At 37.0% G+C, this 20192-nt stretch overlaps 1 protein-coding gene across 5 annotated transcripts in view; it reads right to left on the reverse strand.

Moving 5' to 3' along the window:
- Nucleotides 1-4944: 4944 nt before the first annotated feature.
- Nucleotides 4945-20192, reverse strand: part of RAB23 (RAB23, member RAS oncogene family) — a 32787-nt gene continuing 17539 nt past the window's right edge. For all 5 annotated transcript variants that reach the window (XM_032299766.1, XM_032299768.1, XM_032299770.1 and 2 more), the window contains exons 4-7: nt 12972-13128; nt 11249-11331; nt 10003-10095; nt 4945-6756 (exon numbers count right to left, since the gene is read on the reverse strand). In XM_032299766.1, the coding sequence (XP_032155657.1) occupies nt 6617-6756; nt 10003-10095; nt 11249-11331; nt 12972-13128 (473 nt within the window). In that variant the 3' untranslated portion in view covers nt 4945-6616. The remainder of the gene's footprint in view (nt 6757-10002; nt 10096-11248; nt 11332-12971; nt 13129-20192) is intronic.

The raw sequence follows: 20192 nt of genomic DNA on the forward strand, positions 1-20192 counted from the left end.
AGAACATCACTGCTTTTTCCTGTACTTGGTCTAGCATGGAATCATGCAGTCACCTGGGGCATTTAGCTGACTAGAATTTTTTTTTTTTTTTTTTTTTTTTTTTTTTTTTTTTGAGATGGAATCTCGCACTGTCACCAGGATGGAGTGCAGATCTCAGCTCACTGCAGCCTCCATCTCCTGGGTTCAGGTTGTTCTTGTGCCTCAGCCTCCCGAGTAGCTGGGATTACAGGCACGCGCCACCACAACCCGGCTGTTTTTTTTTTTTTTTGTATTTCTAGTAGAGACAGGGTTTCACCATGTTGGCCAGGATAGACTCAATTTCCTGACCTCATGATCCACCCGCCTTGGCCTCCCAAAGTGCTGGGATTACAGGCATGAGCCACAGCGCCTATCCTAGAAATTCTTTACCCTAAGCAGCACACACACAGTGTTAACAAAGCACTGTGCTTAGAGGGATAAAGGGAATCACAAAACAAGAATCTTTCCAAAGTTGTCTCATTTAGCAATGTTAAGGCATCTATATCAAATTATTCTGGATATAAAGATTTACATGTCTCAATATGAATGTAGTTTTTGATATACGAGAAACTGACATAAAATGTGAGAAAATCACCTATAACTTACCACTGTGAACAATTATATATCTACTTCATCTTTTCTCAAATGCATCAATTCTCTAAAATTCCTACGTTGTACCTTGCCTTTTTTAAAAAGTTAGATACTGATATAAAGTCTAATTGCCAACTTAAGTGAGCTCTATTTTATGTAGTTATATCTTTATCCATTCCCCTTTTATGAACATGTAGGTTGTTTCCTACTTGTTGCTATTACTGCAATATACTTTTGTACACAGGACTTTTTCATTCTTTCGTTTTTGATTTTCTCTGTATAAAGGCCCAGGAGTGAATTATATTGGGTCAAAGAGTATATATGTTTTAATGGCCTCACATGTATTAAAAATTTTTTGTATAAAGGTTATAGCAATTTATACTTTTTTCAGTAATTAAAATGTAGCTATTTCACTAGAATCTTTTCAGCACAGAGCATCAACACTTTAGTTTGCATTTTGTTTGTTAACAAGGTTGACCAGTGTGTTCTTTTATCTGTGATAAAGTGAGGCAACTAGAGAACACTTACTTGTTCAAAGTAATTAGTGCTATTGATATAAAAAAACCTCAACCACTTCTCCAGATACTATTTTGAAATGAACACATCAGTTTTTATTTGAATGTAGGTATTCATACTGAAAAACAAAATCAGGATCCAAATTGATTTTATATATGTATCTCTCAATGCAAGCAATATTGAACTTCATTTTGTCTACAAAAATGCCAAGTTAAGTCTCTTTATAAAAAGCAGTTACAATCGGAAGACATTCATGTTACTTCCTTTGCCAGCTCCAGCTCTGCCTTATTTAAATCTTTCCATTTCATGAGAAACATTAATTCTATCTATGGCAAAGCCACTTGGTTTGTTCGCGGACTGATTTGCTGTCATCAGGCTGAAATGATATTTTGTGTGCATCATTTTTTTCTTGACCAGCTTTTTGAAAATTAAATGAATAGTCAAGTTTTCAAGTTCTCAAGTATTGTCAGCATCTGTAAATCCCCTCCACTCTGGGAAATGCTACCGCTCCCAGCTTCCCATTGCTTCCACATCAGTCCAGGACATTTTCTACCACAAATTATTCTGGCTCTGCCTCCTTGACCTTGGTATTCTTAGCATTGTTTTTCCCATTTTTTTGCAATGGAGTTTTTATTGGAGGCCATTCATTTCTGATCACAGACTTGAAGAGCTATGATCCACATTTCCAAGCTGCTTGGGGTCCCTGGTCTGCAGTATCTATCTCCAGCACTCTGTACCTAAAGCTAAATCCAAGGGGCAGGAAATCTGTGTGTTGATTTCTTTTTTTTTTTTTTTTTTTTTTTGAGAGGGAGTCTTACTTTGTCACCCAGGCTGGAATACAGTGGTGCAATCTCGGCTCACTGCAACCTCCACCTCGCATGTTCAAATAATTCTCCTGCCTCAGCCTCCCGAGTAGCTGGGATTACAGGTGCCCACCACCCATGCTCGGATGATTTTTGTATTTTTAGTAGAGACAGGGTTTCACCATATTGGCCAGGCTGGTCTTAAATCCCTGACCTTATGATTCACCCACCTCGGCCTCCCAAAGTGCTGGGATTATAGGCGTAAGCCACCACACCTGGCCAATGTGTTGATTCCTAACGTGTATTTTTATTTCTAAGAATGAGAGGAGTAAGGCCGGGCGCGGTGGCTCACGCCTGTAATCCCAGCACTTTGGGAGGCTGTGGTGGGCAGATCGAAAGGTCAAGAGATCGAGACCATCCTGGCCAACATGGTGGAACCCCCTTCTCTACTAAAATACAAAAATTAGTTGGGCGTGGTGGTGCATGCCTGTAGTCCCAGCTATTTGGGAGGCTGAGAGAGAATTGCTTGAACCTGGGAGGCGGAGGCTGCAGTGAGCTGAGATCCCGCCACTGCACTCCAGCCTGGCACCTCGTGACAAAGCGAGACTCTGTCTCACAAAAAAAGCGGGGGGGAGTATAATTTATTTTCAAATGATGATGAATCTCCTGGGTCACATTTTTACCCTCATTTATACTGTTGTCATTTATATAGATTAAGTGGATATAGAGTATGTTTTGCCCTGTATCAATTCTATACCATTTCTAGAATGTAATACACGATTTTAGGGTAGCCTTCCTGCCATTCCTTGTTAGCACTGCTTTCAATAAAAGGAGGATATTAAATATTGGCAGAGTATCTGAAATGTGAAATATTTTTAGGTCGCTTTGATCTTTAAAGAAGTTGCATTATATATTTTAGTATTTAGTTTCACCCTGTTGATACAGTCATACATATCACACAAAATTTTAGCTTTGAAATGCATTTATTTTTTTGATTATTGGAACTCATCCTTCATGAAATTTTTATTGCATACGTATTTTAAATTAAACTGGAGAGCATAACTGCAACCAAATAGCAATACATACAAGTGGTTTTCCATTCAAATTTACAAAAGCATTATTTATTAGTAACAAAAATATAGAAGGAATTCAGTTTTCCTTTTATTCCAAACTTTTTATTTTTAAAAGAGCGTTTACTTAAACATCCTACTGTAGACGTTTCAAGACAGAGATGAAAAGAAGCACTACCTGATAAAGATTATTATAGCCAAATCATCTAGTTATCCAGGAGTTTGATGGTTGGATATTTCAGAGTCTACTGTGGCTTCAAATATTTTATTAGCAAATAAATTCATCTGTGTGATGACAGACTTATGTGTTTTATAACTAAAAACCTAAGGAGTGACTATAATACAAATGATATTCTTAACAGTTAAAACTAAGTCCTGTTCATTAGGTAGGTGCCCCGTGGAACTAGCTTTCGCCTCATCAGTTAATTTTGTTTTCAGAGAAACAGAGTAATGATAGATTTTTACCAGGATACCAATAACTATTTCAAAGGTTTTGAAAAGGATGTTAATCATTAAAAATATCTTCTATTAAAAGGGTCCAACACTAAGTTGGGACATTAGGTCCTAAGGCCAACTCCCCATTCTGAGATCTTCAGAAAAGGTCCCATTTCCTAACAGGTCCAAGAAGTACGTGTTACTGAGAGTTCTTTCTGCGCACTACATTACCAGCTTCTAAAGCAACCACCTAAAACTCCACAATGAGGAAAGTTTTCATCCTCTTTTTCGTTTTAGTTTACTCTGTAAAAGTACATGTGTGCTATCAACTTTGGGCAGATACAAAGGAAATTTAACCTGGTTTTATTTAACTATATTGCTTTATATGGGCTATTCTGTATACTATTTAATTCATAGAGAATGAAAAAGGAAAAGGAGCCGGGCGCGGTGGCTCAAGCCTGTAATCCCAGCACTTTGGGAGGCCGAGGCGGGTGGATCACGAGGTCAAGAGATCGAGACCATCCTGGTCAACATGGTGAAATCCCGTCTCTACTAAAAATACAAAAAATTAGCTGGGCATGGTGGTGTGTGCCTGTAGTACCAGCTGAGGCAGGAGAATTGCCTGAACCCAGGAGGCGGAGGTTGCGGTGAGCCGAGATCGCGCCATTGCACTCCAGCCTGGGTAACATGAGTGAAACTCCGTCTCAAAAAAAAAATAAAATAAAAAAAAATAAAAATAAAAATAAAAAAAAAGGAAATGGAAACCTGAGGAACTCTGAAATATGGCAATTATTCCACAGTGATATGTCTGTATGCAAAAGATTAGCCATAATGTTAAAAAAGCAGATTACAAGCACAAATGCACAGTAACCTGGAATCTTAAAAAAGTATTTCTTTAGTACATATGGTTTCATGAGGCTAAAATTATTTAAGAGAATGAAGGGTGTTGAAAAAAATACCAATTTGTGAAGGCTTTAAAAATTGATTAAATTGAGTAATTAACATGGCTGACTTTCAGGCCTACTTAATTATTTTAAATGAGTATGGTTAGGTTTAAAATACAGCAGCGCAAATTAAAAATTCAAATGTATAACAGATATCTCTCAGTTCTTATTTAAAAAAATAAAACTAAGTACATAACATTATATTACAAATATTAGAGTAACTGCAACTATCCTCAGATTACCTTAATATAGAAAGGTAACATACTTTTATCCACACAAGTAATATGAAAAATAACCAGAACACATATAACAAGTGATTCTTCCACCAATAAAGACCAAAAGACTACTTGCTGCAAAATATTAATTTGTGCAAGAATTAAAGAGACTATCTGAAGAGAGTGGAAAAGATGAATGATTAGCAGTATCCACTGTTAGGAACTGGGTTTTGCCCCCAACACCTATCCCACTGTCAGCAATGTGAGTGGTGACAACTGGTGACAGAAAAACATTTTATATTACTGTGAAATAGATGATGCCAGGTCATTTCAATATAATGAAAAGCGAGAATTTACTTTTTAATATTTTATTATTTTTCAATCTAAAATGGCAAAGAGAACATTTACTTTTGATCACTCAACAAGGACACACCCAGGAAATTTGATTTTCTCAACATTAGGAGGATGGGGGGGGTGCAGATGGAAGACTTAAAAAACAAAACACAAAAGGAATACATAAAACATTTTTTAGCACAAATAATGAAAAATGGCTTCATGACACATTTTCTAATAACAGAAAAGTTATTTTTACATATTTTGAAATGCTGTAAAAATCAGGTATATTGAAAGGGGTTATTTATAGGTTAAAAATAAAGCCATTGATGAATGATAATCAGTTTTAACACAGTGCATGCTATTATCTTAGCTGGAAAGCTACTGTCCCAACTGACAAAATTTATGCCTTGACACATAATTACATATGAAATGATTTTGTAAAAGAAATGATTTGTATGTGGGACTGACAGCTCTTCAGACAGTGCTCTAGAAACTGAAGGTTAGAGAAATTTGGAAGTGATCATCTTAAAGTACCATGTAAAAGTATAAACAGAATGGTTTCGAGTTGCAGGGCATTGTAAAATTTGGGTTAAGACTAGTAATAATATTGTTGTGCATTTTAAAAATGGTTAGTATAATCCTGTAAGTGCAAAGCTGGGTTAGTGAGCAGCAAAAGGGTGTTAGATACACCACCACACTTCACAGGACCTCCTGAATGATTGCAGATGTGCTGTGTACCTTCTTAAGGGGCTTTGGCTGATCTAATGACAGCAGGAGCTCACTATGCTTATGGGTGATTATACCACAGATTTTGCAATAAGGGCTCACCAAGGAGATGCTCTAGCATTAAAATTCCTAGACTCCTCTTTTATCTATGCTGTCACAGAGGAAAACTGCTTACTGCTTTTAAAAGATATAATAAACAATATAAATTCTGATAGTAAAGCACTATAAAAATTAGGTATGATATTTTTTGGCACAAAGCACTTTTTAAGCCCAAGCTCATTTTGCAAAATGTATGTCTAGAGTTTTGAAAGTAAAAACATATACATAATATGTAAATGGTTTTAAAAGTGAATTAATTAGAATGTATATTTTCTTAAATACTGCACTTACCTTCAGCTGACTCCAGTACCAGACATCTGCATGCACACCTCACAGTCTACATGACACAGATATTGCACAAGTACTAATGCCAAAATACTAATGCAGTCTGGCAAGATTTAGAGTTTATCTTTCAGTATTACTTTTGTGAAAGTATTCAGATTCAATACTATTTTGCAGAAAAGCCAGATGACCAATTTGAGGAAAAGAATGCTTGCTATCTATCTTTCCTGATCCACAGTATTAAAATCTATAATAATATATTTAGGCATTTCATTTATGTTTTCCAGCATTTAAAATTTAGCAAAACCTATTCTGAAATTTCTTAGACCATTCCTTTAAAAATAGGAGAAGCTTCATCTAACGTAAAAAAAAATTAAAGGAGTCCACAGGGCAGTAATTTTTCCACCAGAGGTCTCACTTTACATTCTCAAAAGCACTGCAGAGCAATATTTAAGTCTGTCACTTTCAGAGAGCCATTAGGTGCAAAGTCTGCTGAAAACCTTGTCACATACCATGACAGCTGGATGGGTTTCATACTGAATTGCACAAAGTAAATTCAATTTTTTTCCTCCCAAAACATTTTAGGGTATACTACAGCTGTTAAAAGGATTTCTGTTTTTCTTGGTCCTTTGTTTGTTGGGTCTAAGATTGATGACATCTCCACCATTGAGGGTACTTGAATTATGACCCGAGTGACTTCCACCAGATGTATTAAAGACACCTGTATAAATTGAGGGAAAACAGTGATTGGCACTGACATGCCTCAGAGTCACTTGTTGCATCCAGCTTGTTAGTAAAATCAGTAGTATTTTCAAATACTTACAGTTTTAAAAATTGTAGTGAAATACAACAAAATTCACCATCTTTACTGTTTTTAAGCTTATGGTTCAGTGGTATTAAATACATATGCAATGTTGTGGAATGATTACCACCATCAATCTCCGTAACTCTTTTCATCTTTAAAACTGAAACTCGATACCCATTAAACAGTAACTCACCATTCCCCCTCCCTGCATGCCTTAGCAACCACCATTCTATCTTTTGTCTCTATGATTTTAATTACTCTACCTTATATAAATGGAATACTGTGTTTCTTTGTGACCGACTTATTTCACTTAGTATAATGTCTTCAACATTCATCCAACATAGAACATTGCAGCATTTCCTTCCTTTTTAAAGGTAAATAAATAATATTCCATTTTAGGTATATAACACATTTTGCTTATCCATTCATATGTCAATGGACACAGATTTATGATTTTAAAGCTTTTGTTTTAGTTTTATTTTTAATAGCTAATACACATGATACAAAGTTCAAAGGCTATAAAAGAGGTCACCCTGGCGGGGTGCAGTGGCTGACACCTGTAATCCCAGCACTTTGGGAGGCTGAGGTGGGCGGATCACGAGGTCAGGAGTTCCAGACCATCATGGCCAACATGGTGAAACCCCATCTCTACTAAAAATACAAAAATTAGCCAGGTGTCATGGCACATGCCTGTAATCCCAGCTACTTGGGAGGCTGACACAGAAGAATCGATTGAACTAGGCAGGAAGAGGTTGCAGGGAGCCAAGATCGCACCACTGCACTCCAGCCTGGGCAATACAGTGAAACCTGGTCCCCCTTCCCCAAGAAAAGAGGTCACATTAAGGCTCTTTTTCACCAGGACTTTCACCCCTTGCCAGTTTTCCTCCCCTAAGGGTACACATGTTACCACTTTTCCTACTTATCCTTCCACATATAGTTCATGCATATACAGGCTAAAATGCATATATATTCTCTTTTCTAAGTTGTGACATATTCTATACACTGTTCTGCATCTTTTGACAATTTATTTGTGAAATGTGGAATCAGTAAATATGGTAATTTTAATAACTTATTAACTTCACATCATATCACTTCGTCAAGAATACCTAACTTTTAGTTAGCAGTAACAGTATTTGTGAGTTGTGTGGGGTTTTTTTTTTTTTTTTAATTTAAGAGATGGGATCTTGCTCTGTCACCAGGCTGGAGCGCCGCAGTGCAATCATAGCACAATGCAGCCTTGAATTCCTGGGCTCCAGCAGTCCTCCTACCTCAGCCTCCTGAGTAACTGGGACTACAGGCACAAGAATGTGCCACCGGCTCATTTTTCTTTTGTTTTTAAGAGACAGGCTACTGCTATGTTGTCTAAACTGGTCTCAAACTCTTGGCCTTAGGCAATCCTGCTTCAGTCTCCCAAAAAGCTGGGATTATAAGCACAAGCCACCACACCAGCTATTTATGAGATTCTGTGTTAATACTAGTAAGATAGGTTTTTTTCCTACTTATGGTAGAACAGTAATAAAGTGGCCCACAGATAAAAGTGATGAGTAGCTAAAAGAACTTTATAGTTTCCATTTTGAACTGTGCTATTCACAAAATGTAATCTCCAATTTATGAATGACTTAGCATCCATGACACACAAACTTCTGGGCCAGAGATACTGTCAGATAGAAAGGTGACTAAGACCAATTTTCGCCCACAAGAAGTTTACAATGTAACAGGACAGTAAACAAGTAATGCCATATGACATTACTTGTTAAGAGTCATAAAAGAGACACAAAATCCTACAGAAGGTTCAAAGGAAGGACACATTGCATCTGATACATCAGAAAGGAAAAACTACATGAAGAAGGCAGAACTGGACAGTTGGCAATGCCCTAGACTTAGATGTCTATTAGTTTAGGAGAAGTTGGAGGCTGGGCAGTGGCTCACACCTGTAATCCCAACATTGGGAAGCTGAGGCAGGAGGATCACTTGAGCCCAGGAATTCAAGACCAGCCTGAGCAACAAAGTGAGATCCTGTTTCTTTAAAAAAAAAAACAAAAAGAGTAAGAGGCTGTCTTCAGGCAGGCAGATATACAACTGAGAGCTTTCTAGAAAGGCCTCGAGAAATGAATTGTTCTTTGACAGAAGATGGGAAAGAGGTCATTCTCAACAGAAGAAACAAAATGATCAACAGTGAAGAAGAAAGCAAGCTCCGGGCATTCTCAGTGAAGATCAAGACCTCTGAGAGAACCAGCAAATGGAGTATACATATATGTAATGGTGGGGCAGAAGGCTATACAAAGGAAGGGCAAAACCATCTTTAAATGTTTGAATGAAGAGACTGCATTTACTTTCTTCCACCATGATTCTTATTAGATACAGCTTTATACAGTAGATATGAAGAAGACAAGAGTGGGGTCAAGGAGACCACACCAGGTAGAGGCTTATTATAAGTGTCCTGTGTTCACAAGGCATTTGAGGTCTCTGATAGCAAGGAATTATGCAATGAAAATGGCCAAGTCAGGAAAAAAAGCCAGATATCAGAAAAAATCTAGTTAAAACAGGTCCAGAAAATAATGTGTTTGTTTATATATATGCAGTGAAGGGGAATGGAAAAAAGATGAATTCTTTAAGAGAATATACAGAAGATTTAGAGGCAGCAAGGCTCTCATTTTCCTGGAATCCAAAGTAAGACGGGAGACATGGTCAGGCAGTTACTGTGAAAGAGAACATAACACATTTGTTCTTCAGGGAATGCTAAGGTTTTGCTAGCATTTAACATGAGAAAAAGCAAAATCAGTAATGGGTAATAAGCAAGATGGTAAGAAAGGAAAAAGGTAAGAGCCAGTATAAGTACAGATTCAGAAGAACAAGTGTCATAAAGCTCCTTTATATAAAGCACAGATCTTTATAAAAAGTCTTTATCTCTGCTGTGTTTAATCTGTCAAATCAATTTATAAAATTCAATAGTCAAAAAAACCCATTAATTCAATATACCTTTTAACAAGAGACCTGATACTTAACAGTTTTAATAATCACTGACTTGTCTGTTTAATAATCACTTTTAAATCACATTTCTGAAAGAAATGAGCACATTATGTATTTTTTAAAAAGTGAATAATAATGAATGGAAAACAAATTTACCAAATAAACATGAGCTAAAATTTCCTAGGTACTTACCAATTTTGTTACTACTTGAATGCGTTAGTTCTGGATCCTCAGCTATTTGTTGTTTGAGTTTCTGAAGGTATTTTTCAGCCAAATACTTAAAAACTGGAATAAAAATAAACGCCCCAAACCAGGTCAATTATTTATGCATGTAAATATATTATTTCACATAATTTATAATAATTTATACTTACTAAACAAATTTAAAGTTAGAAGCACATAATCTAGCTAAAAAGTCAACTTTTAAAAATTATTTGGGCAATATCTGAGAAGTACAATGATAATATTAACAAACGTACATGGTATTTTATTAGTAAATAAGTGAAATAATACTTATAGTCATTGGTTCTTCTATTTTAAGTGTCCGAATAGTGATTAATACTGAACATTGCTAAACAGACTCAGGCTTGAAAAGATGTCTACTTTCTTTAGATGAAGAAAAGTATCCAAAATAGAGATCCAAGAGAAAATCTAGTTGCAACCTATTAAGTAGCAATTCTAGAATGAAAAAAACTAATTGATCATCTTTCTCTAATTTCACTTTCTTAAATTAGGAAATACTATTAAAACAACTTAAAGTCATTGTAACCAGTGGAATATCGACTACCATGGAGGTCTAAAACAACTCAGTTATTTTTAACAGCTATCAACAAAAAACATACATGCATATATATTTGCATGTATATGCATGTATCTGACACATACATAGCTTAGATTTTTTCAAAGATAATAATAAAAATAGAAAACCTCACCAGGATGAAAAGTATTCAAGGGCATTAGTAAATAATTAAGGACTAACAAAAAAGTAGAAAGGCTTTAAATTCTACTTAATGTTAGCCAATTAAAAAATCTTGTTCTAGTTATAAATATAATTTTTAAACACCACAATTTTTTTTTTCTTTTTTGAGACGGAGTTTCACTCTTGTTACCCAGGCTGGAGTGCAATGGCACGATCTCGGCTCACCGCAACCTCTGCCTCCCCAGTTCAGGCAATTCTCCTGCCTCAGCCTCCTGAGTAGCTGGGATTACAGGCATGTGCCACCATGCCCAGCTAATGTTTTTGTATTTTTAGTAGAGACGGGGTTTCACCATGTTGACCAGGATGGTCTCGATCTCTTGACCTCGTGATTCACCCGCCTCGGACTCCCAAAGTGCTGGGATTACAGGTTTGAGCCACCGCGCCCGGCCAACAACACAATTTTTAAAGCATAGGAATAAAATTTCTTTTTGCAATATATATCTTTTAAAGGCAATTTACCTTCATTCACATTTAGATCTTCTTTCACTGATGTTCTGTAGAATCTTAACTTTAACCTTTTTGCCAGTGCCTCAGCTTCCTCACTGCATAGCAATTAAAGAAAAATGCTTTACAAAGGTAGCTTCTGATAGCTTTTTTTAAAAAAAATCACTTTTAATTACATTTACTGAATACAGTTTGGCAGGGCAGGGAGGGAACGTGGATCACACTTTCAGAAAATTTTCGTATTTCTTTTTAAAGGAGCTTGATTATCAATGCCCAGTTAAGTAAAACCAGTTGAAAGCTACATTTTCACTTAGTGCTGAACTGATTTTAGTCTTCACTGCTCTTGAGAAATCAACACCCGCTATTATACTCTATGTGTACACAGAAGATTTTTTCTATAAAGTCATTAATCTCTAGCCCTAAAATAAGAAAATATCACTTTTCTTTATGATACTTTAATTTTCTCTCTGCCTAAGAACACCTGTATTTAATTACACTCTGAAAATCTTACAGTGAATTCTTACTTTATTCTTACTGTTCATGAAACAGTTTTGCTGCCTAAAGCCAAAGTCAGTATATTAATGACTATATCTCCAATTGTACTCCTATTTTCAGTTGTATCAAGATTCCTGGTTGTGGACTCCTGATATTAACATCATTAGAGACTGTAGTAACCGTGCCCCACAGGCTCCGCTATTCCCCTGGCTTCTGGTCTTCAGCTTCTTGTGTATTCTCATCCCACACTATAATCAAGGTTTGTCTTGGGAGTCCAATAATGTACAATGCAAGGGACAGTATGTGACTTCTAAGACTGGGTCATAAGAAACACTGTGGCTTCTGTCTTGCACTTTCTTGGATCACCCACTCTGGCTGAAACAGCTGCCATGTTGTGAGAATACTTAAGCGGCGCCAAGGAGAGGCCCATCTGGCAGGGAACTAAGGCTTCCGGCTGAGTGAATAAGCCATCATAGAAGTGGATGGTCCAGCTGTAGTTTAGCCTTTCTGTGAGAACAGGCCTAGCCAACATCTTGACTGCAGCTTCATGAAACACCACCAGCTAAGCCACTCCCAAATTCCTGGCCTACAGAAACTGTGATATAATAGATGTTTGTTGTTTTAAGACACTAAGTTTTGGGCTAATTTGTTATACAGCAACAAACAACAGAAGACAAAAAAAAAAAAAAAAAAAAGGTAAAAACCAAGCAAAGACTTTCAAAGCTGGCAAAAATATTAATAATGCAATGAGTAAATATTTATAAACAGAAATTATCTGGATGCCAAATTCTGTTCACAGATTTGAGTCTAAGAGTTCAAACTATACAAAACAATATGAATCTGAACCCTTAATTAAAATTCATCAATATAGGATAGCTATTTATTCTGGATATTATAAAATCTAGGAATGCTTTTCTTAACATTCTTACTATATTAGGGTTTGACTTAACATGAAGAATTGCATTTATTGTGCAAAGACTTGAGATTAGAATTCTAAAAGAGCCTTCACATTTTATTCCTTCAATTTTCTCTACTTATGAATCAGAATGAATTTTTTAACTGAAACCAGTCACATGGAAAAGCTCACAGAAATTTTAAGTAAATTAAAATCTTTAAGTAATTTAAAAACCTTCAAAATGTTAAGTATAGGAATTTTCCTAGATCCTGTAAAACTAGGCAAAAATTAAAATGTCTTAACTTTACAGAATTACTGTCCCTCCTCCCCCAAAAGTAGCCACCTTACTTCTTTATACAAGAATCATCCAAGAGGTCAATCTTGTTTTGCACCAGTACAGTTGGTATATCTCCAACTTCAGCTACTACTTTCTCTCTCCAGCTGGAAACTGCTTCAAAAGATTCCCTATCTATGGTAGAAAACACGAGCACACAAGCCTGGGCTCCTGTAAGTTCACAAAATAAAAATGTTATTTACATTAATAAAACAATCTCATGCAGAATGGGGACAACTTTTATCCATTCAAAACAACTTTTATGTAAATAAATGTTGAACTCATCTTTGTACCACCCTTCTTTACTTTTCAGCTTGTACACTGTATTTTCTAACTCAACGAGCCAGTTTTTACCAAAAACAGTGAATCTCAAACATGTTCAATTGTCACAGTACCCTCAAAACCATACACATTCTTTTTGGAATACCATAAAATACTGATTTAATTCCATTATAAAAGCTAGAGAGAATGGTAAACTAAAAATGATTAGAGGTGTTGCCAAATTCTTCTTGTTAGTTTGCTTCTTAATTTCTTTCAGCATGGATTTAAGAAAAATTTATGAGAAGAAATCATAACTTGCTCATTCTATTCACTTTTTAAATAAATTGTATTATTTTATTTTGGTAGAATACCAGTGATCCTAAGGAACATAATTTGAGAGCCAATGCCAAGAGTAAAATATATATATATATATATATAAAATGGGGGGGGAACTTAGTTTTTACCCTGTTTAACTGTATAATTTCCACCCATACTGTTATCCATTGACAGTATTTTAACCATCAACTGTCATTTTAGGCTGATAATATAAAAAACTAAAAAGCAGCAGAAACCTCTTAGAAGAAGGAGTTTTATAAATTATTAGCTATTGATTCAGGTAGCATGGTGATAAAAACAGACATGTAAACAAGAGGATACCATCCTGGGAGTCAAGAGGATTTCCTGAAATCAAGGCATGTTTTCTTACCATTATTCCTTCTTTACAGATCCCTCTGGTATAAGAGTTTTCTACTAAGTCTCAAGATGTGCCTGGGCTATCTAAGACACTCCAGAGCCAAAAACAGTCTGTGCATCTACATATTACCAGAGGGAATACTGTAGAAAGCAAAAGATCACAGAATAAAACTGCAGTTTGCTATTACTGTAAAAAAAGAAGGTTCATTTTTGTTGTGGGTTTTTTTTCTTTTTTGAGACAAGGTCTCACTATGTTGCCCAAACTGAAGTGCAGTGGCACGATCACGGCTCACTGCAGCCTCGACCTCCTGGACTCAATCAGTCCTCCCACCTCAGCCTCCCGAGTAACTGGGACTACAGGAGCATGCCATCATGCATGGCTAATTTTTTTTTTTTTTTTTTTGGTACAGATGGGGTTGTCCAGTGTTGCCCAAGTTGGTCTCAAACTCCTCAGCTCCAGAAATCTGTCGGTCTCAGCCTCCCAAAGTGTTGGGATTACAGGCGTTAGTGACTGTGCCTGACCTAAAAACAGGTTTTAATCCATATAATTAATTATGCAAAATATAGAAAGAGAGAGACAAAGACACCCTGAGACCTTGTCAGAATTTAAGGGAAAAAAAACTGAAGAGATCACATGAGTATATCAAAAAATAAACTTATATTTACTTGAGCTGTAATATTTACCTAAACTACAAATAAAAAATCATTATGTAATCATGTTTTAATAAACTGTGCTGGGCACGGTGGCTCACATCTGTAATTCCAGCACTTTGGGAGGCCAAGGCAGATGAATCGCTTGAGCTCAGAGACCAGCCTGGGCAACATGGTGAAACCCCATCTCTACAAAAAATACAAAAATCAGCCAGGTGTGGTGGCACATGCCTGTAGTCCCAGCTACTCAGGTGACTGAGGTGGGAGGATTGCTTGAGCCTACAAGGATGGGGCTGCAGTGAGCTGTGATTGTGCCACTGCACTCCAGCATGGGCAAAAGAATGAGACTGTGTCTCAAAAAAAAAAAAAAAATTGTTCTTTAGCATAAAACTCAATGTATTAGCTTTAAGCCTACAGCTTGAGGTCCAGCTAACTGCCATTTAAAGTTGAGGGCACAATAGGATATTTCCAAGTGTTCAAGGTCTCAGACAGCTAACCAAAAAAAACCTCTTAGAGGAAGCGTATGTGATGGAAAACAAACAAGCAGACAGTGCCAGAGATATGTGCAGTAAAAATGATTAAGAAAAGCTCAATGTTATTTAAAAAAAGTAAAAGACCAAAAGATAAAGTATGTCGGTAACAATCCCAAAATTATTTAGCAGGGGACAGAATGGGAGAGATCAAAGAAACGTGAGAATGTGCCAAAGTGCTTGTGTGAAGAAGGGAAGACGTTTATATGATCAAGGGAGGTAAATAAACCCTGCAGCAGATGCCTGTGACCGCGTATACATCCCTTCTCCCCTCCGTCCCCTCCCCTGTCCCCTCGGTCGCTTCGGTGTAGCTGTGGAGAGCAGTTCCTGTGCCAGGTGCTCCTGCCCTACCTCCAGCCTATGCTGCAGGGGGTCTGCTGTTCCTCTGGGGGCTTTCTTGATGCATCCCCAAGCGGGGACTGATTCTGGAGGGTGGGATTAACACCTCAGCCTCCCTTGGGTGGGCTCCTGAGGCCTCTCTTCATGGTTCCTCAGGGAAACTGAGCCCCAGTGACCCACAGTGATACTTAGATCCCTTTATTGGTTTTCTCCCTTCCTTGCCTCATTCTCCGTAGTCTTTTGCTCTACTTCCTGGGACCATGTCCCAAATAAACCACCCCCACCCACATGGCACAGTGGAAAGGCAGGGAGAGGCTCAAACTAAGACAGTAAGTGGCTTAAATTAAAGGCAAATTCAACTTAAGAATAAGAGAATGTATGACGATTAAACCACAGGAGAAAAACGGATTTATGCAGTATAAAGAACAAAATCAAAAAACAAGAACTGCAGGAAATAAAAAATCTGAAATAAGACTGCAAAAACAAGTCCTAAGAAGATAAATTACAATCTCTAGAAAGAATGGTATACAAACCTCCAAAGCAGGATGGTTTACCTGACACCAAGACTTTATATCAAATGCTGCACCACCTTTCTGATTTAACCTAAATATATTACTAAAATGGGAAAAAAAAAATCAACTGTATTACTTGTTATGGATTACTTTTACGGTTACAGCAATTCTGACAAATGCTGGACAACGGCTTGTTTCCATTTCCCCTAACTGAATATCATACAGATAAAGTCCTTTGTCAAACTGTGATTCCTCATGGTTCTTTTATGTTTGGAAAAATCCTAATGACCAAAAAGCCATTTCTAATATTTATTTTAAAAAGCTCAAAAGATGATCGCTTCCCCCCAATCCCTTAAAAAAAATTTTTTTTTGACTGAGGTACCAATAAAGCATGTAACAAATACCAGATTCCAAGATTTATGAGACAGATGATTATTTGCAGAATTTAGAAAGCAAATGGCTATAATCCTGCTACACAACTCAAACTCCCTTAAGCACTTCAAGATTTTTTTTTTAAATATAAGAAGGGGGTTGGACTGAAAGAGGAACCGTAAAGAATTTCTTTAGAAGAAGTACTGTACTCCAAACGCTCTATCCTGTGAAAAGATGCAGTAGGATGGATGAGGGTGCTATCACCACCTCCTTCATCTTAAACCTTAAAGAATGGACATCGGCAAGACCAATTAAGGAAGCTGTTATGTATTTCCAGCAACTGGGAGACATTTTGGATTAGTGGCGCCTTGATTCAAGCATGAGAAATATGCAATGACTGAAAGTGAGAGTGAAAAATCAAAACCAACAGACCAAAAGCAGAGAGCCATATCAGGAAGGAACCGTGCTTCCCTCAACGGCAGGGTGAGGAATGCTCATGCATTTCACAGGGGCAGAGATGAACCGCATCCAAGAGATACCAGTAATAGGGCTCTGGACGTGTTACCCTAAAATATGGCACCTTGACGTACTGAGTATTTTAAGCTAAAGGAATTTGAGGAAATAGCAGAAGAGGAGGGTCACTTTGATCTCCCCCCAGCTCCTTCTCCTCTGAAGCAGGTTATAAAACTCAGGAAGGATTTTCATTTTTGATTTTTTTTTTTTTTTTAAGAGTCTTGCTCTGTTGCCCAGGCTAGAGTACAGTGGCATTATCTGGGCTCACTGCAGCCTCTGCCTCCCAGGTTCAAGCGATCCTCCTGCCTCTACCTACTGGTTAGTTGGGATTATAGCACCCACTGCCATGTCCAACTAATTTTTCTATACTTTTAGTAGAGATGGATTTTCACCACGTTGACCAGCCTGGTCTTGAACTCCTGACCTCAAGTGATTTGCCCACGTCGGCCTCCCAAAGGAAGGATTTTCTGACCTTTACCTGAAGGAAGTCATAAGCCCCTCAGATGAGAGGTGACCTCCCTATACCCAAAGGAAAGAGGCATCCTCATTTCTGAAGAGAGAGGGACACCAAAAGGAATCTGAATGAACCTTTGCTGATGAATCTTGCTAAGCTTCCCCTAGGTTATGGCTCTTAGCTTTGTCCTATCACATTCTTCAATGATTTTGCACTCTTCCTCAAACCTGGAATAAAAATGCTCAGGTTTAACTGTTTCTTTGGGTCTTCATTTCTTTATGAAGGCTCCTTTGTCACATAAAACTTATATTAAATAAATTCATATGCTTTTCTCTTGTTAATCTGTCTTTTGTTAGAGACCCAATCAAGGACCAAAAGAGTAGAAGAAAGAAGGTATTTTTCCTCTCCAACAAACCAAAGTCTCAGTAAAAAACTGTGACAAAAATCTATTTTATGTTGTCTGTAGTTTGCGGTACTAACTAAAAGCATTGGTTCCTACTGCCTGGAGTAGACGTTCTAAAAAGCGTTAGAGAAGTCAGTTGGGATCCCGGACGCTTCCTAATCTGTGCTCTGTTGTAACCTATTTACAAGACAGTCTTGTTTCAACATGTCTCACTATACAATTAAGCCAGCATTCCAAGTCCATAATAATACCTTTGAGCAATGGCTTTGGAATAATAGGTCTTTTAAATGAATTAAAATAAAATTTTTCTTTTAAAAATTTTGTTGATTTTTATGCATTATTAATAATACATGTCTAGGATTTAAATCAGTGAGCCATGGCATAGTGTTTCTACCACCAAATTTGTGTCTTATTTCATTTTTTCTAGCCCTTACCCTCTCTTCCTACTTTTATTTTGATTTAATTACATCACTATCTAAATCTGTACTAGCAGCAGATACTGTCTGACTGCCTAAGTGGCATCTCTCCCTAAAAACACCTTTCCCCCACTGTATAGTAGCCATGTAATTTAGGTATTCTAAACCTATCCTCTGCTGGAGGTGGGAGTTGTGGTGGTGAAGAGCACTATGTGATCCAAGTCAATTAATCACATTCCTTTCATTATTGCAGTCAGGGCAAGGGTGGTCTAATCAGAGAAAAGCTCAGGACATCTGAACCACTGCTGTGGGAAGTAACTCTTTCTCCCCAAGGATGTAAACAAACATGTGGCTTTCATTGCTCCTGGTGACAATCTTGCAACCCAAAGGGAAATCAATGTGAGGAGATACCCCACACAGGGAGGAGACATGGCCAGGAGAATCACTAAGGTTATCGGCTGAACAAACAACTAAAAGTGATGCTATTTCCAGACTTTTCTATCAAATCAGTCAATCTGTTTCGTTTAAGCCAGTTTGAAATTCCTTTTCTCTTGTCAGCAACCAAAAGCATTCTAATGGAACCCCAAAGGGGCTCCCCAAAGGGAAAACATAAAAGAATGTTAAATATACTGTTTTTCAAATTTATGTATAATTGCTGTTTCTTCCTTAAATCATATTGTATTGTGATGTTTATGTTTTAACATTTAGAAAAAGAAGCTGAAACTGAGGACCTGTCTCAGTATCTTATCCCCTTTGCCATTTTAATATAGTTGGCTAAAAAAAAGTTAAATTACTAAGATAGGCTCTTTTTTTTTTGGACAGAGTCTTGCTCTTTTGCCCAGGCTAGAGTGCAGTAGCATGGATCTCGGCTCAGTGTAACCTCTGCCTCCCACGTTCAAGCTATTCTTATGCCTCACCTTTCCCAGTACTGAGATTACAGGTGTGTGCCACCACACCCAGCTAATTTTTTAATTTTTAGTAGAGATATGGTTTCACCATATTGGCCAGACTGGTCTCAAACTCCAGACCTCAGATGATCTGCCTGCCTCAGGCTCCCAAAGTGCTGGAATTACAGGCATGGGCCAATGCACCTTGCCAGTTTTGCCTTTTAAATTATAGATACGTAATGTCAAATATATTCTCTAAAAATAACCCTATTGGTAAAAAAGTAATACTGCCACATCAAACCGTCAAAAGCTTAGAAAGGAATAGCCTAGCCTCTATATTTCCTCAAAAGAAAAAACAAAAACAAAAACAAAAAAACAGACATTTCATGCAGAGAATTTAGAGGACAAAGTTCAGCAGATGAAAAGAAAATAATAAAAAGCTCAAGTAATCCTACTTCTTTTTGGTGTTTCCACCTAGGTTTTATGTTTATTTATTTATTTTTTTGAATGTGTGGGGAAGATAGGGTAATAACCCCATTAAAAAATACAAATAACCTTTACTCAAGAATAAAACTGTACATTTAGGACCTGTTAATCAACAGTGTTGAAATTCATAATTTGATAAAAATACCATCTACTTGAGTGACAGAACCTTGGGAGAAAAAACAATACCATCTACTCTAAGAAGGGTTTGGGGTAGTAAAAACATAACTCTCTACCTTACACCATAATACAGGTGCTCAGGATCCAAACTGTCAGCCACAGAAAATAACCAAAGCTACTGTGGATGGGAAGCCGTAAAGTACACAGTAAATAAAGTTGTAAGTAGTGGTACTAAGAAACCAAAATGCTTTTTAGAGCAGGCAGTGGAAGTCAAGTTCCCTTGATACCAATTCAGAAAGGCAACTTCTTTGATCATTTATATGTTAGTACAGTTATTAAACCTTAGTTGCCATTGTTATAACAAATCCCATATTTTCAAAAGTGAAAAAAATAGGCTATATATTCAAAAGTTACTTGAATTCACCCTATTTCTCAAGTATATATATTTTATGTAACTGGTATAAATTTGCAAATACAGTAAAGAAGCAAGCTACTTCAATGAAATCAGTGGTAAATCCTGTCTAAAAGAAGAAATTATGTGTTTATATGAAACCGTACTAAAAATTCATTAACACGGTCACTTGGAACTTTCATATACAGA

Source organism: Sapajus apella, unplaced genomic scaffold, assembly GCF_009761245.1.
Source record: "Sapajus apella isolate SASKATOON/1434 unplaced genomic scaffold, GSC_monkey_1.0 scaffold41, whole genome shotgun sequence".
Lineage (NCBI taxonomy): Eukaryota > Metazoa > Chordata > Mammalia > Primates > Cebidae > Sapajus > Sapajus apella.